This window comes from Rana temporaria, chromosome 3 (genome assembly GCF_905171775.1).
Source record: "Rana temporaria chromosome 3, aRanTem1.1, whole genome shotgun sequence".
NCBI classification, from domain to species: domain Eukaryota; kingdom Metazoa; phylum Chordata; class Amphibia; order Anura; family Ranidae; genus Rana; species Rana temporaria.
In genome coordinates this window covers 80,521,674-80,539,738 of record NC_053491.1, presented here as the reverse complement: position 1 = coordinate 80,539,738, position 18,065 = coordinate 80,521,674, and the positions used below count along the sequence as shown (strand labels likewise).

Sequence of the window (18,065 nt, the reverse complement as noted above, 5' to 3'; positions counted from 1 at the left end):
GACGAGTTACGCAAACGACGTAAAATTTGAAAAATTTGACGGGGTTCCGGCATCCAACATTGACTGCGCCATCTTTTTGGTGGTTTATCTTTACGCCTGAAAACCCCTTACGTAAACGGCGTATCTTTACTGTGACGGCCGGGCGTACGTTCGTGGATAGGCGTATCTAGCTGATTTACATATTCTAGGCGTAAATCAGCGTACACGCCCCTAGCGGCCAGCGTAAATATGCAGTTAAGATACGACGGCGTAGGAGACTTACGCCGGCCGTATCTTAGCAACATTTAAGCGTATCTCAGTTTGAGCATACGCTTAAAGTTGCGACGGCGCGGATTCGGACTTACGACGGCGTATCTACTGATACGCCCGTCGTAAGTCTACCTGAATCTGGTCCACTGTCTTTAATAAAAAACAAGGTAATGGTTGGTTAAACATTGATTTCATGGCAATATCAGGAAATTATTGATGTCACTATTTATATTTGGTAAATTTAAAAGGTTGACCAATACACGCATATTTGATTTAATGAGAAAAACAGATTCCTGAAGACTTTGAATGGTGGTCATGTTTTTACACAAGATATGACCCACCTCAGGGCAGGTTGTAGCCCATATGATCACTTACTATCCCTCATCAGCAGAAAACAGATGGCATTAGGGAAAACCCAGTACAATTGGACCACAGGTGGTCACAGAAAGGGATAGATTTTTCAATCTGTAAGCAAGTCATTGGAAAATCTGGACCTGCTGTTATTCTTGCATGATGGTCACTGCAGTACACAAATGGTGCTATGGTATTTAATTGTTATTGAAGAGAAGAGAAGGATTAGGTCCACTTGCAAGCTTGCCGCAAAATCTTCCTCTGTGATAATGCACAGTAGGAGGTCCCAAGGGGCCCATATATTACAAATGCTTAAAATCAAACCCACCACTTTCCTTTATGGGTACATTTATAACTATCCTTAGACTATCAAATTAAACTCAAAATTTGGATTTTTAGGTTGTCGTATAGTTAATTACAGAAAGCGTATATACCAAAAAATTCTAAAATATATTGTTTACCAAATTGTACAAAAGTCTCATACTCAAGTCTCTGCTACTAGTACCATAGCTTAAGGTGGTTGTAAAGGTTCAGTTTAAAAAAACAAAAACAAACATGTCATACTTACCTCCACTGTGCAGTTTGTTTTGCATAGAGTGGCCCCAATCCTCCTGTTCTGGGGGCCCATGGCGGCTCTCGCGGTTCCTCCTCGCAATGTATAACCCCCTCTGGGAAGCTCTCTCCTGAGGGGGTTACCTTGCGGCGTGCTCCCATGTCATACACTCAGCGTCCATAGCCGCCAAGTGTATGACTCAGCCCCACCCCCCGGCGGCCGCATCATTGGATTTGTTTGACAGCAGCGGGAGCCAATGGCTGCGCTGCTATCAATCTATCCAATGAAGAGCCAAGAAGCCGTGGAGACAGCGACACGGGATCGCACCCATGGAAATTTGGGGTTCAGGTAAGTAAACCCCTTTAATACATAGCATATATTTAATAGGTTAAATGCTTTATTCTCTTAACTGCAACCGTGGCAACAATAATATCTTTTATAGAGTTCTCATTCCCTTTACTCACTGCTTTTCCTAGAAGCCTGCACAAAGCTTGAGGTTAAATTACAGGCATCCCTGACAACAACCTGCACAAAAAGTTCCATCTTTCATGGCATACTTGCTGTTTAAAGATGTTGCAAAAACAATGGAAAGCTAAGGAAAGATGTCATGTTTGTTATAATAGGGGAAATGATCATATCATCACAGTAGACAGAGCCCCATATTTGGAAATTACACTAATTAGATATAATGGCATTGCAAAGCTCAGTATCTACAGACTACAAATAGAAGATTGTTTTCAATGTCACTATTTTCGAAGCTAAGAAAATTGGTTTTTGAAAAGTTGTTTAGAAAAAAGGGATCGGTAAAAAGTAAGCAGATGAAATATAGGTTTCTACCCAGGTTGGACTGTTCAAAACTGGCAAAGATTGACAAATATAATCGATATTCTGTTGATGCATTAATATTATATATATATATATATATATATATATATATATATATATATATATATATATATATATATATATATATATATATATACAGGGCCGGATTAACAATGGGGCTGATGGAGCTGCAGCTCCAGGCCCCTATCTCAAGATAGGCCCATTTGCCCAAAAAAAAAAAAAAAAACATTTTTTTTTTTTTAAGATTTTTTTTTTCTAAGATCGAATTTGGGGGGTTGTAGCTCGATGACCAGAGGTCACAGAAACCCTACATTTGGGGGTAGGCATGGGAAGAGCTACCCCACAACTGGTTAAAATATGGGACGGCTATCATTTATGGTTCCGGAGATACGGGCCTGTTTGCACAGCCTGTCAGAAGCTACATTCAGAGCGGCCAATATAAATACAAGCTGACACACTGCAGCAGACTGATAGGATCACAGTGCTTATAATAATTATTTGTATATTACTCATGGTAATTAACCCCTTGCCACCCAGGCCAATTCTGACACTTCTCTACTACATGTAAAAATCATCATTTGTTTTTTGCTAGAAAATTACTCTATGGTGGTCTTTGCACTTTTTATGTTGCAGGGTACAGAGCTGCACGATTCTGGCTAAAATGAGAATTGCAATTTTTTTACTTAGAAGATAGATCACGATTCTCTCACGATTCTTGTGGCGTAACATCATCTTTCACATTAAAAAAAAAAAAAAAAAAAAAAAAATGGGCTAACTTCACTGTTTTGTTTTTATGGTTTTTATTATTCATTGAAGTGGGAAAATGCAGTGTGACATAACATATTGCAGCAATAGCCATTGTATTCCCTAGAGTCTCTGCTAAAATATATATAATGTTTGGCAGTTCCAAGTAATTTTCTAGCAAATAATATTGCTTTCTAACTTAAGAAACAAGTGTTGGACTTTAAGTGGTTAAATTTAGTTACAATGTTAGTTAGTTACAATGTTTCATTTTGTTTACAAACTTCACAGACTGCCCAGATTTGTTCTTTACACACAGAAGTGTATCCCTTTGATCTAAGAAGGAAGTGTCAGTTACAATGTTTCCTGTTAAAAACTTGTCAGACTGCCCAGATATTTTCTTTTGACAGCTGAAAGTCTCTCCACTTGTTATATGAAAGAATCAGCAAACTCTGCATTGAAGATCGTCAGGGGGGTTGAATCGAGATCACAATTTTTTTAACGATTAATTGTGCAGCTCTAGCACGGTATTTGCGCAGCAATTTTTCAAACATGTTTTTTTGGGGAAAAAAATGTCATTCATTAGAAAAACAGTTAGTTAGTTAAGTTAGCACAATTCTTTTTGGTATCCTAAGCGATGCTTTACATTTTTTTAGGTTACATGTTTAGAGTTACAGAGGAGGTCTAGTACTAGAATTATTGTTCTCGCTCTAACGATCGTGGCGTATGTAACCTGTGTGTATCTGGCTCTGATACTACCAGTGCCTACCCAGCCACTGACTAGTATCTCTCCCCAGCCTGTCCCCACACACCCTCTCACCTGCTGACCTGTGGATGGGGGAATCACTCCTGCAGTGTTATTGTGTTCTGCCAGTGCGTACAATGATCAGTGTTGCTAACTTTAGCTGGCAGCACTGATTGTTTTAAGAAAAAAAAAAACAGGCTGGTTGTACTCAAGTTGATTAATAGATTGACTTGTGTAAAACCAGCTAGCCCATACAAAGATTGACTATGGCTGGTCTCTGCATAATTGGCGTAATTTCAATCCATGTATGACCCGCTTAACCACTACTCAGTCCCTAAATATCCTTTCACTCCTGTACATAGTGCTCACTGTCATACTCTCCACACTCCTCTCCTGTACATAGTGCCCACTGTCATACCCTCCACACTTCTCTCCTATACATAGCGCCCACTGTCATACCCTTCACACTCCTCTCCTGTACATAGTGCCTGCTGTCATACACTTCTCTCCTGTACTTAGTGCCCACTGTCGCACCCTCCACACTCCTCTCCTGTACATACTGCTCACTGTCATACCCTCCACACTCCTCTCCTATACATAGTGCCCACTGTCATACCCTCCACACTCCTCTCCTATACATAGTGTTCACTGTCATACCCTCCACACTCCTCTCCTATACATAGAGCCCACTATCATACCGTCTACATTCCTCTCCTGTACATACTGCCCACTGTCATACCCTCCACACTCCTCTCCTGTACATACTGCCCCATCATACCCTCCACACTTCTCTCTGGAACGTACTACCCTCTGTCATACCCCCTCACTCTTCCTGTACATACTGCCCATTGTCATACCCTTCACACTCCTCTCCTGTACATAGTGCTTTTTTTCGTACCCTTTGTACTCCTCTCCTGTACATAGTGCCCACTGTTAGACCCTCCACATTCCTCTCCCTCACCTGCACATACTTCCCACTTATATACCGTCCATACTCCTCCCCTATGTCGCTTACCCACAAAAACAGTTCTTTAAAATTATACTGAATATCCTCAATGTTACCAGCTCTAGAATGGACACACTTTTGTTAGTTCAACTAAAGGAAATATCAGTTCTCATATGTGTTCTGCCCCATTATTAGTACTCATTTAATTTTGTGATTACTACTATGATGTATAGAGGAACATCTGGGATCTCAGCTACTCTAAATATAGCACTTATATAAAAAAGTGGCCCTGAAAATATTTTTTAAATGTTGGCAACTGTGCACTTAGGCACTGCCCAAGGGCCACCGTCCACCGGGTCAGTAGGGGGCCCCATGAGAGGCTCCTGGGATCCTGTGATAATAAAGCGGTAGTAAACTTTCCTGACATTACTACTTTTTAGAGGCCCTGGGGTAGGTTATGCCACAACGTACAAGTATGCACAGCATATTAGCACATTAGTGTACACTTACATTTTCAGACTGAGCCCTCCAGTGCTGCGATGAATCAGGCAGGGCCTGGACACTTCCATCTTCACCCGGTCTTCCTTCTGGGTTCTGTGCCTTTGGTCACTTGCCTTGGCTGGGCTGCGTTCATGTCATTCTCACGCATTTATTTATTATTTATTACACCCCATTCACACCTCCGCGACAAAATGCCTGACGCCGGCCGCTTGTGCCGCTGGAGGGGAGAATTCCCATTGCTGTCTATGAGATGGTTCACATCTCATAGACGCCGTACACCTGCGGCATGAAAAAAAGTCCCGGACCCTTTTTTTCAGGCGGCATTGGCGTTCGGCCATACAAAGCAATAGGAAGGATTTGTAAAAAAAAGTTACACTATTCGCGGCAAAATACGCCGCGTACGCGGCGTTACTTGTCGCGGAGGTGTGAATGCAGCCTAAAAGGCCCCACCAAAATACTCAGCACCAGGCCCATGATGTTCTTAATCTGGCCCTGTATATATATATATATATATATATATATATATATATATATATATATATATATATATATATATATATATTTCATGATTAAAAAACAAGACGTCCCATAAATTGAGGGCATTCTTTTGTAATAGGTTTAAAATTGACCATACCCAGAAAATTGGTCACAGGACTAAACGTCTGTAGAATCCTCTTGCATTTTACGAGCTTGTGATCTGTGTTGTTTATATCACGAGGAAGAAGATTTTATAGATTTTATGAGCAAGCCTTGTGTAGTAATACCAGAATGCAAATTTCTGGAAAAGTCAATTGCCTTTTTTTTTTCTTCAGAATTTTACTGTAATTGTTATTGTCATACCTTAATTATTGAGAAAAGAGGTGTAGTAGAGTAGCATAGTATTCTAGCAACCATGCTGCACGGTCACTTAAGGGGTTTGTTTGCTACAGTCTGTAGTGATATAAAATGTATCCAGAGAAGGCATTTAATGGATCTTCCAATAATATTGAATATAGATGTATAGTATGATGACTATAAATTAGATTGTTTCGCAGCAACACACAGGCTCTCCAGAGAACGCATTTTGATTAACTTCAAATAACGAACAAAGTCCAAATTCCACAGATGATACAAAATCCAACAGAGTAATTCAAAGTCTCATCTTAGATCTGTGCTATATTTCTCAGTGACAAGACCGACTGAATGCCAGCTTGACTGACTCAAAAGCTGGTCTCACACTGGAGGGAGGTGTTCTTTCAGGTTAACCAAATGTTTCCCTGAATAAATACCCGATCAAGTCTAATTACCATCAATAAATACTTCCTTATGTAGGTAAGCAATTTATCCTTTGAGGCAGGCCATACCTCACACACTTAGGTAGTCTTGGACAAGATTAACACATCTAAGGGTCTTCAGCTGTCCCTTTGTTGGCCACTTACCCCTTAGGTCAGCAAACACCCTTTGATGTGTAACCTTGAATGCCTGTATGTAACACATAAATACCATGCCATACATATAACACAATATTTTAAATACCTACACATATATATTAATATTACAACACAGTCCATTTTCCAGCAGTACAATATATGCATGTAATTATATGTAACTGCATTTCAATTAGAGACCCCATTTTTTACTATGTGACAAGTATAGAATATTCAGTATTTGTGTATTTTTACACACACAACCCACAGGTTTGTGCATTTTTAATCTGCATCATGGAAAATTCCACTGAATGTTATTTTCTCATTTCTATGAGAACAAAAAAAAATGTACAATAGTGCGAAAGAGCCCTAAAGCAGCGTAACATTTTAAAAGGGAATGTAAGGCATTTTCAGAACTATTCAACTAATTTCTGGACAAATAATTTTCCTTTTTATTTAAATAGGAGACTAAACTGGCTGTTATTTATACAAATAAAAAAAACCTTTAGTTTTATGCAGCTCTAGATTTGTCCCAGATCTACCACATTTCCCTCTCGTCACACTGTCAATTGTTTATCCCTACAAAACATGATAAAATATTTTTGAAATAATGAAATAATTTTTTTCCACTACAAAATTCATTTTATAATAATGCCATTGTGTTTCAAAATTGTACATGTCCAAGGACAACTGTTAAAATTCTTTCTTCTCTAACCAATAACATACTATACAGAACAGTATATGTGAAAATGTTTTTGAACATTTTATGTCATTTACTTCAGCACAGAATTGTGTAGTAGACCAGAATTCTGAAAATGTGACTAGCTTTGAACTTAGTAATACAAAAAAAATTCATTCAGAAAAGCAAATGTATCATAAAGAGTCTTACACATACATTAGCATACATAAATTCATAAAAATATACTGTACACAAATGGAAATCTGTTTGAACGAAAGGTAGATTTAGGAGTAGAATGACACAAACCTTGTGTGCTGAAGCCAGCTGTAGTATTTCTGTCACCAAGGCTGGATTCTGTTACCTGTTGGTCTATACTGGGCCCCTGGAATCATATAACACAATTGTAAACATTATGCATAGTTTATCTGTGTAACAAATTTAGGTTAATAAAAAACATTTTAATCGCAATATTTCATTAGATTTTTTATTTTATTTTTGCTTCTGCTCATTACTTTTCTTGTTTTAGATCCTTATTTCTTTATTTTCAAAAAAAAAAAGTTTTGCACCGGGGTTTACAACCTGCAGCCTATGGTCCACATGCAGCTTCAGGCCTCGTACACACGACCGAAAAACTCGACGGGCGAAACACATCGTTCCTTGTGAAGCCTTCGAGAAACTCGACAAGCCAATTTTCTCCATTCCCGTCAAGGAAATAGAGAACATGCTTTCTTTTTGGCTCGTTGAGTTTCTCGACAGTTTCCTCGACGAAAATATACACACGACCAGTTTCCTCGGCAAAACAATATCTCCCAGCAAGTTTCTTGCTGGTTTTTGCCGAGAAACTCGGTCGTGTGTACGAGGCCTAAGACAACTATGAATGTGGCCCAAAACAAAATGGTAAATGTTCTTAAAAATTTTGACTTTTTAGTACAAGTGTAGAAAAATACTAGGGGTTCTCCAGTTTACATCCCCTGGCAAGGGCAGGCCATATTAACCTGCCTGGCGGTCTTCCCGAGTCTGACTCGGGGTTAGATTTTCCTGCTGCGAGCGGAAACCCCGAGTCAGACTCGGGCTTGCCTCGCTAGATCCACAGGCACAAGTTACTTACCTTGTCCCTGGATCCAGCGATGCCACCGCGCTGTGTGAGCGAGTGGGACCTCGCTCGATTCACACAGTGCCTCCGTGTGACGCCGATCTCCGTTCCCTGCGACGTTACGACGCACGGGGACGGAGAACGGCGCCAAATTCAAAAAAGTAAACAAACACCTTACATACAGTATACTGTAATCTTATAGATTACAGTACTGTATGTAAAAAAAACACACCCCCCCTGTCCCTAGTGGTCTGTCCTGTGTCATGCATGTCATTTTATATAATAAAAACGTTTCTTTCTCCCTGCAAACTGTAGATTGTCCATAGCAACCAAAAGTGTCCCTTTATGTCAAAAATAGTTTTAGATCAGCTAAAAAACAGCGATAATAAATTATAATCACTTGCAGAATTGTGCGATAGCGATTTGTGGGGAAATTTGTCATAAAAAAAAAAAAATAATGACAGCAACAATTCTGCAACTGAGCAAATTTCAGTGATTTTGATTTGATTACATTATTGAATAATTTTTATTATAATTATATTATTATTTGTTATAATTATTTATAATTATTTATTATATTATAATTTATAATTTTGTTTTTAAAAAAATGTCATACCTGGGATGCCTATTAGAATCTTGTTTGGTCAGATTTAAGTGAGTTATTTCTAAAAATTACAGACCTACAATATAAAACGCCAAATTTCCTTGCAAATAATGGTACCGCTTTTAGCATGTTTTTTCTGACAGAATCATACCGCCAGGGAGGTTAAGTAGTAGTAGTAGTAAGTAAAGCAATATGCTGTGTAATATGGCAAGTCTCTGGCATAGGATAAAAACTTTAAGTTATACCTCCAATGAAGCACTAAATGGGCACATGCCACATGTCCCAACGTGTAATCAGGATGGCTTTCTCAGAGGTCTTTTCATCTCTTTTACAGAAACATTTCTAATGTCCAGACAAAAGGGGATCATGACATTCAATCACATGTCCTTTCCTCTAGTCTAGTCTATTCATAAAACACCTTGTATCCTGTGAAGAGAATGCAAGACATTTTATGAATTGACGAAGGAAGAGGAAGGTACTGTATAGAGTGAGAGATTATCTATCCTTCACTGTACTAGAGACCTGTCAGAGTAGTATTTGGGATACATAGAACAAATAGTTTAACCAAATGCAACACCATCCACACAGAGGACACCCATCATTAGAGGTAATTTAAAGCGGACCTTCAGTCATTTTTTCATCTTTCTATCTTTTAACCTCCCTGACGGTATGATTATGTCAGATTTTTGGTACAATGTTTTGCATGGAAATTTGGCGTTTCATATTGTAGGCCTGTAATTCTTAGAAATAACTCACCTAAATCTGTCCAAACAAGAGTCTAGTAGACATCACAGGTATGATAAAGTTTAAAACACAAAATCATAAATTATAATAAAATAAATAACTATAAAATAATTATAACAAATAATAATATAATAATAATAAAAATGATTCAATAATGTAATCAAATAAAAAACACTGAAATTTGCTCAGTTGCAGAATTGTCGCTGTCATTACTCTCAGTGTTTGATGACGAATTTTCCCACAAATCCGTATCGCTCAATTCTGCAAGTGATTCTAATTTATTATCGCTGTTTTCTAGCTGGTCTAAAAGCACTTTTGACGTAAACGGACACTTTTTGGTTGCTATAGACAATCTACAGTTTCCAGGCAGAAAGAACAGTATTTATCACAAGCTACTAGGAACAAAGGGGATGTGTAATTTTCTTTATCGTACATCACGGGACACAGAGCGGCATTCATTACTATATGGGTTATATGGAGTACCTTCAGGTGTAGACACTGGCAATCTCAAACAGGAAATGCCCCTCCCTATATAACCCCCTCCCATAGGAGGAGTACCTCAGTTTTTCCGCCAGTGTCTTAGGTGTTAGTCATGGTTTAGCTTGCCTCCACATCCTTGGGATTAGGTGAGCTAACCGGTTCTGTCCAAAAAAGCCTCAGCGCTAAAGTGGTCAGTAACCGGACCCCAAACCCTTGGGGTATAGCCCATAATGCTTTTCTTTTTAGAGAGCTGGACCCTGGGCCCAGAACTTAGAAACCTTTGGGTGCCTAATGTTTCTGTTGCCAGAGTGCTATATGGGCCCAGGACAGTGGATCCTTCATAGGAACCCAGGGCCTGAAGGTCTAGACATCCCCACCGAGATGGGGGAAGATTGGGCCTCTTGCTTGGCAAAGTCCTGCGGCATGGAGCAGGTAAGTGAGGGGAAAACTTGCGGAACTTGGTTCTTAGCAGGTTTTTTCTGGGGGGTCACAGGGGACATGCCTAAAGTTATGCACTGCATCTGGCAAACTAGTCACATATCATAAAGATAGGATGGCTCTATATGTATTATTCCCCATAAGATGTGACCTCCCTTGTAGTGTTGGAAAAGCATTGAGTGGGGCCTGTGTTATATAAAAATATATGTGTGTGTCAGAGAGCTGTGCTTACCTGCAAGCCTCCAGGCGATGCTCCATTCAGTCTTCCTCCTCACGGCCTGCAAAGCAGGCAAAACGCTGACCTCCTCATGGCTGCAGTTTGCTGGAGCAGAGAGGTCCCTTCCTCCCAACCCCACCCCCCCCCTGTCGGGAGGGGCATTTCCTGTTTGAGATTGCTGGGGGGGAAGGGCGGGTCAGTGGCTTAAGGAAGGGGCGGCCCTTCCTTGTTTGTTCCATATAGCTCATTCAATACTTTGGAACTGAGGAGGAAAGACCAGAACGGCAAGCACGGGGCGCCGAGGACACACAGTGGCCAGAAAGAATATTGCAGTCTTCAGAAAGACTGTTTTCAAGCCTAGGAATAGGCTGTTTCTTTTCCATCTCATAGTTTTTCTTGCAATACTACTCAGGGGGACAGAATGTTTTTTTTTTCCTAGATTTAAAAAAAAAAAAAAAAAAAAAAAAAAAGATTTTTTTTTGAAAAAAAAAAAAAAAAAAGAGAAGTGTCATCTAGGGGAGAGGAAGCATTTTTTATCCCCCAAACAGGTGTTTGGGCATTTAACTATTTATAAGTCCCAGGTACCAATAAGTAGCAGGTGTACCTCGGTATTGTACCATGGCATCAAAAAACAAGGGTACAAGAGGTGGGGATTCCCCCAGAGAGTCTGAGGTCTCGGACAATGCTATGCCGCTGCTTTCCCCACAGGGAGCCTTGGGGCCATCGGGATCTGGGGCTGGAGCTGACGCGGGTCAGTCCAACCCTAAGATGGTCACGGAGGAGGTATTACTCACCTCTTTAAAAGAGATGCAGAAAAGCATGGGTAAAATGATAGCCGCAGCTATGCGGGGCAGTAAGCGGAATAGATCTCCGTCGCCCGAGCGCGGACCCTCAGAAGAGGAGGTCCTTTCCTCAGGGGAATTGGACGACCTCTTGGACAAGGACCAAGTAGGTTCAGGGATCGAAGATCCGGATACAGAGGAGTCTGGGGCAGTCTCCCTGAGGGAGAGCTGGTGGATTCAAGGATTGTCGGACTTGGTCCATAGGGCATTCAACTTGCCAGTACCAGATCTCCAGGTATCGACGGTTTCAGCTTTGGGTTCACTGAGGGTGCCTCAAAGCAATGCTGTGTTTCCGATCCATCCTCTATTAGAGGGAGTTTTGTTCCAAGATTGGAACAAGCCAGATAAGATCTTCTTACCACCTAAGAAGTTCTCTGTCCTATATCCTATGGAAGAAAATTTTTCCAAAAGATGGGCTACTCCTGCAGTGGACGCAGCCATCTCATGTGTTAACAAATCGTTAACATGCCCTGTAGAAAACATACAGGTGTTCAAGGATCCAGTTGATAAGCGCTTGGAAGCACTACTTAAGAACTCCTTCACTACTGCAGGGGCAGTAGTACAGCCAGCTGTGGCTGCGATTGGGGTCGCTCAAGCATTATCGGATCAATTTAAGCAGATGCTTAAACTTATTCCTGCCCAGCAGGCAGAAGAATTTTCGGATGTCCCTAAGGCCATATGTTTTACGGTAGACGCAATCAAGGATTCTATCCAGCAAGCGTCACGTTTATCGTTATCCCTTATCCATATGAGAAGACTCTTATGGTTAAAAAGCTGGGAGGCTGAGCCCCCATGCAAGAAGCTCCTGGTAGGGTTCCCCTTCCATGGAGGACGACTCTTCGGAGAAGACCTAGATAAATACATTCAGACCATTTCAAACGGCAAGAGTACTCTCTTGCCAACTAAGAAGAAGGTTCAGGGGCCTGCGTTTAAACGACAGTATTCCCCTGGGCAGGGGCCCTCTAATGCCAAGCAGTATCGACGGCCTCCTGCAAAAGCAAACTTCGGCTTCAACAGCAAATCACAAGGACAGGCTGTTAAAGGCAAAAGGCAGTGGTTTCGCAAACCAGCAAAACCAGCCCCCAAGCCAACCTTATGAAGGGGCGCCCCCACCCACGAAGGTGGGGGGAAGGCTGCGACTCTTTTCAGAGATTTGGGAAGCCAGCATTCCCGACGAGTGGGTACGGTCTTCCGTGGCCACAGGCTACAAATTAGATTTCCTAAGGTTTCCTCCTCCTCATTTCCAGGAGTCGAGGATTCCAAACGATCCGCCTCGGATTCCGGCCAGCCTGGAACAGGGGCTGGGTTTCTACTCCAACCTATTCATCATCCCCAATGGAGATGTCAGGCCAATTTTGGACCTAAAGATGGTAAATGCATATCTAAAGATCCGCTCATTTCGGATGGAATCCGTGCGGTCAGCAGCTGCCACACTCCAGAAGGACGACTTCATGGCGTCCATAGACATAAAGGATGCCTACCTTCATGTTCCAATTTATCAGCCACATCAAAGATATCTACGCTTCATGGTGGCTTCGCGTCACTTCCAATTCGTGGCGCTTCCCTTCGGGTTGGCTACGGCCCCCCGGGTGTTCACGAAGGTCCTAGCTCCGATCCTAGCCAAGCTAAGGATCCAAGGGGTCACGATCCTAGCATACCTGGACGACCTCCTAGTCATAGACCACTCGTCTCCCGGCTTGGAGCGAGCAGTGGCCCTCACGGTCCAATACCTCGAGAGGTTCGGCTGGGTCCTAAATCGAGAAAAGTCAGCTTTCCAGCCCACAAGGCAGTTGGAATATCTCGGCATGAGATTAGACACAGAACAACAAGGAGTGTTCCTACCTCTGAGGAAGGTAAAAGCCATCAAGGAATTAATCCTACTGGTTCTAAGCAAGAAAGAACCGACTATTCGCCTATGTATGAGGTTACTAGGCAAGATGGTGGCCACATTCGAGGCGGTACCATACGCCCAGAGCCACACTCGCATCCTACAGGCAGCCATCCTGTCAGCATGGAGCAGAAGGCCACAGGCCTTGGATATCCCGTTGCCGCTCTCATCAAGAGTCCGACAAAGTCTGTGTTGGTGGTTAGACCCTCAGAATCTACTGAAAGGGAAGTCTTTCAGCCCAGTGGCTTGGAAGATAGTGACCACAGACGCCAGCCTGACGGGCTGGGGAGCAATTTTGGATGGTTGCACTCGCCAAGGTACTTGGGCAAAGCCAGAGAAGCAGTTGCCCATCAACATCTTGGAGCTCAGAGCTGCTCGACTAGCCCTCAGGGCTTGGACGTCAAAATTGCAGGGGTTCCCGGTGAGAATTCAATCAGACAATGCCACGGCCGTGGCATACATAAATCACCAAGGGGGAACCAGGAGTCAAGCCGCTCAGAGAGAGGTGAGCTTGATTCTCCTATGGGCAGAGGCTCATGTGCCCTGCATATCGGCAATATTCATTCCAGGAGTGGACAACTTTCAGGCGGACTTCTTAAGCCGCCAGACTCTATGGCCGGGGGAATGGTCTCTGCATCCACAAGTCTTTCAAGCACTCTGCCAAAGATGGGGAGTGCCGGACGTGGATATCATGGCATCGAGACTCAACAAGAAACTAGACAGGTTCATATCCCGCTCAAGGGATCCGATGGCCTGCGGAACCGATGCGTTGGTTTGCCCTTGGCATCAGTTCAAACTTCTTTATGCGTTTCCCCCGCTCCAGTTACTACCCCGCCTGCTGCGCAGGATCCGGGTGGAGCACATACCAGTCATCCTGGTAGCTCCAGCATGGCCCAGAAGGGCATGGTACTCACTAATCTTAAGGATGGTAGTGGGAGACCCTTGGACTCTTCCTCTACGGCCAGACCTGCTATCGCAAGGTCCGATCCTCCACCCTGCCTTACGGCATCTAAATTTGACGGCCTGGAAGCTGAATCCCTGATTCTCAGGGGTAGAGGTCTGTCTCAGAAAGTAATCTCTACCCTAATCAGAGCCAGGAAACCGGTCTCTAGGGTGATTTATTACAGGGTCTGGAAGGCCTATGTAGGCTGGTGTGAGTCCAAGCGATGGCTTTCTCGCAAATTTACCATCGATAGAGTATTAAGTTTTCTCCAGCTAGGAGTGGATAAAGGATTGGCATTAAGCACAATCAAAGGACAGATTTCTGCTCTGTCAGTGTGGTTTCAGCGGCCGCTGGCCACCCACTCGCTGGTTAAGACCTTCCTTCAAGGGGTCTTACGTATTAGACCTCCAGTTAAATCCCCGCTTTGTCCGTGGGATTTAAATCTTGTTCTGTCAAGTTTACAGAAACAACCGTTTGAGCCGTTGGCTGATATTCCTTTGGTTCTACTGACAAGGAAGTTAGTATTTTTGGTTGCCATAGTTTCCGCAAGAAGAGTTTCGGAGCTGGCGGCCTTATCCTGTAAGGAACCATATCTTGTTTTTCATAAGGACAGGGTCGTTCTCCGCCCTCATCCTTCCTTCCTACCGAAGGTCATATCCAGTTTTCATTTGAACCAGGATTTGGTATTACCATCCTTCTTCCCTAAACCTACTTCCAGAAAGGAAGGGTTGCTGCATACCTTGGATATTGTCAGGGCCATGAAGGCCTATCTTAAAGCTACAAAGAAGATCCGGAAAACAGATGTGCTGTTCATTCTACCGGATGGGCCCAAGAAGGGGCAGGCAGCTGCAAAGTCCACCATTTCTAGGTGGATTAAGCAATTAATCACTCAGGCCTACGGCTTGAAAGGGTTGCCTCCTCCAGTATCATTAAAGGCTCATTCTACTAGAGCCATGGGCGCCTCCTGGGCAGCACACCACCAGATCTCTATGGCTCAAGTTTGCAAGGCGGCAACCTGGTCTTCTGTCCACACGTTTACAAAATTCTACAAGTTGGACGTAAGAAGGAATACTGATACTGCCTTCGGGCAGGCAGTGCTGCAGGCTGCAGTTTGAGACCCTCGGATTCCGGGGGCTCCTCTTTTTTGAGTTAAATTTAAAATTTAAAAATTATTTTTCTCAACTAAGTTGGATTTATTATGATTTGAGTATATCTCTAAATTAAATCCTTTTGTCTTGGAGATGTTCTCCCTCCCCTCATTGTAAGCATTGCTTTGGGACATCCCATATAGTAATGAATGCCGCTCTGTGTCCCGTGATGTACGATAAAGAAAAAGAGATTTTTAATACAGCTTACCTGTAAAATCTTTTTCTTGGAGTACATCACGGGACACAGAGCTCCCACCCCTCTTTTTTGAGGACCATTTTGGGAGGCATACTGCTTGCTACAAAACTGAGGTACTCCTCCTATGGGAGGGGGTTATATAGGGAGGGGCATTTCCTGTTTGAGATTGCCAGTGTCTACACCTGAAGGTACTCCATATAACCCATATAGTAATGAATGCCGCTCTGTGTCCCGTGATGTACTCCAAGAAAAAGATTTTACAGGTAAGCTGTATTAAAAATCTCTTTATTTCATACAGTAATGTAATCTGTAGGATTACAGTGTACTGTATGTATACTGTGTTTTTCACTTTTTGAATCTGGTGCCGAGCTCCATCCCTGTGCGTCGCAACGCTCGCAGGGAATGGAGCTTGGCACTGTGAATCGAGTGGAGGACACACGGCTTGCAGACACAGCGGGGAAACATCGCAGGGTGCAGGGGACAAGGTAAGTAACCTTTACGTGGATCCTGTGATGTGATCCCGAGTGTGGCTCGGGGGTTACCGCTTTTGGTACTGAAAATTCACCCAGAGCCACACTCGGGAATACCGCCAGGGAGGTTAAATCCTGGCTGTTTTAGCTTTGGATAGTAAAACATTATTTTTTCTGCCAGTAAATACCTTACACATTCCACTTCCTCTTTCTTGTCTGGTAAAAAGCCTAGGATTATGACATAATGCACAGCTCTCTCTCTCACTCTAGTGAGCGTTTGCCAGGAAGGGAGGGGGGGGTGAGTCATAAGAGGGTCAATGATAGCTGCAGGGCTGCAGAGCTGGAGGTGTGCCTCTGTATGTCTGTGGAAATCCAGGAAGTGAACAGGCAGCATCTTCAGCTGCCCACAGTTAAAATGGTTGCAGCCAGACTCAGTGGAGGGAGATTTCTGCAGCATATTTGGCAAGTACAGAATCACAGTATATATAAAATAATATGCAAAATGCTTGGAGGGAAGCTTCAGAATGGCAGAAATGTTTTTATTACAAATTATGTGAGCAGACTGCAGTTCCTCTTTAATTGTACATAGCAAATGTCATAAAAAAAAAAAACATTTCCCCCTCAAGTTCAGTTGTAATATGTTATTTACTAGAGTTAGACATAACAGATTTTATTTAATTGAACTGAATGATTAAACATAATGAAAACATAAATAATTGTAGTCCCTAGTAGTGTATTTATCTTATTGCTTGTTTCCTCTTCTACAGTAATTGTCTGAAAATACCATGTACGCCACTTATTTACAGCAGATGTGCGCACATTGTTACAGTGACATTTCCCACAGCGACAGTCTCTGTCTTCCATGCCTCTTACCTGTATTTTCCTGAATTTTCTGCACATTATGCCGCTTTAAAACATAGCAGCTTTTAAACGTGCATTAATCATGTTCATTTTGTGGCATTTCCTAATCTACAACACATTATCAGAGTTCTATTTTTAGAGAATGCTGCTGCTAAAGTATTGTCAAGCACAGAAAAACATCATTATAAATGTTCTTTCCCCACCAGGAGCAGTAACATACAATATATAAATGTATTTATCAACTTATTTAACCACTTAAGGACCGGAAGGATTTGCCCCCTTGATGACCAGGCCATTTTTTGCAGTACAGCACTGCGTTGTTTTAACTGACAATTGCGTGGTGTACCCAAACAAAATTGATGTCCTTTTTTTCCCCAGAAATAGAGCTTTCTTTTGGTGGTATTTGATCACCTCTGCGTTTTTTATTTCTTGAGCTATAAACCAAAAAAAAGCGATATTTTGAAAAAAAAGACAATATTTTTTACTTTTTGATATAATAAATATCCCCAGAAAATATATGTAAAAAAAATATGTCTTCCTCAGTTTAGGCCAATATGTATTCTGCTACATATTTTTGTTAAAACAAAAAATCACAATAAGTGTATATTTACTGGTTTGCACAACATTTATAGCATCTACAAACTATGGGATAGATTTATGGCCTTTTTATTATTATAATTTGTTTTACTAATAATGGCGGTGATCTTCGATTTTTAGCGGGACTGCGACATTGCAGCAGACAGATCAGACACTTTTGACACTTTTTTGGGACTACTGACATTTATCCAGTGATCAGAGCTAAACATAGCCACTGATTACTGTATAAGTGTCACTAGCAGGGAAGGGGTTAACAAGGGGTTAAGTGTGTTCCCTGGGAGGTGTTGCTAACTGTATGGGGACTGGGCTGACTGGAGGAGGAGAGAGATCTGTGTTTTTAATCACTAGGAACAGATGATCTCTATCTCCTCTCCTGACAGAAGGGAAATCTGTTTGTTTACACTGACAAATGTTCTGCCTGTTTCTTTTTATATTCATTCTGATTTTATTTAATTATAGCACTATAGAATGTAGTACAAACATTGATGAGTTCATAGAAATAATACAATCATTTCATCTAGTCGGTT

The 18,065-nt window shown here is 42.0% G+C and overlaps 1 protein-coding gene across 1 annotated transcript in view; it reads right to left on the bottom strand.

Annotated features, from left to right (window-relative positions):
* FAM189A1 (family with sequence similarity 189 member A1) overlaps nucleotides 1-18,065 on the bottom strand; it is a 928,350-nt gene that overhangs the window by 52,747 nt on the left and 857,538 nt on the right. Inside the window, exon 8 of the mRNA XM_040342809.1 lies at nucleotides 7,324-7,399. Coding sequence (XP_040198743.1) covers nucleotides 7,324-7,399 — 76 coding nt within the window. The remainder of the gene's footprint in view (nucleotides 1-7,323; nucleotides 7,400-18,065) is intronic.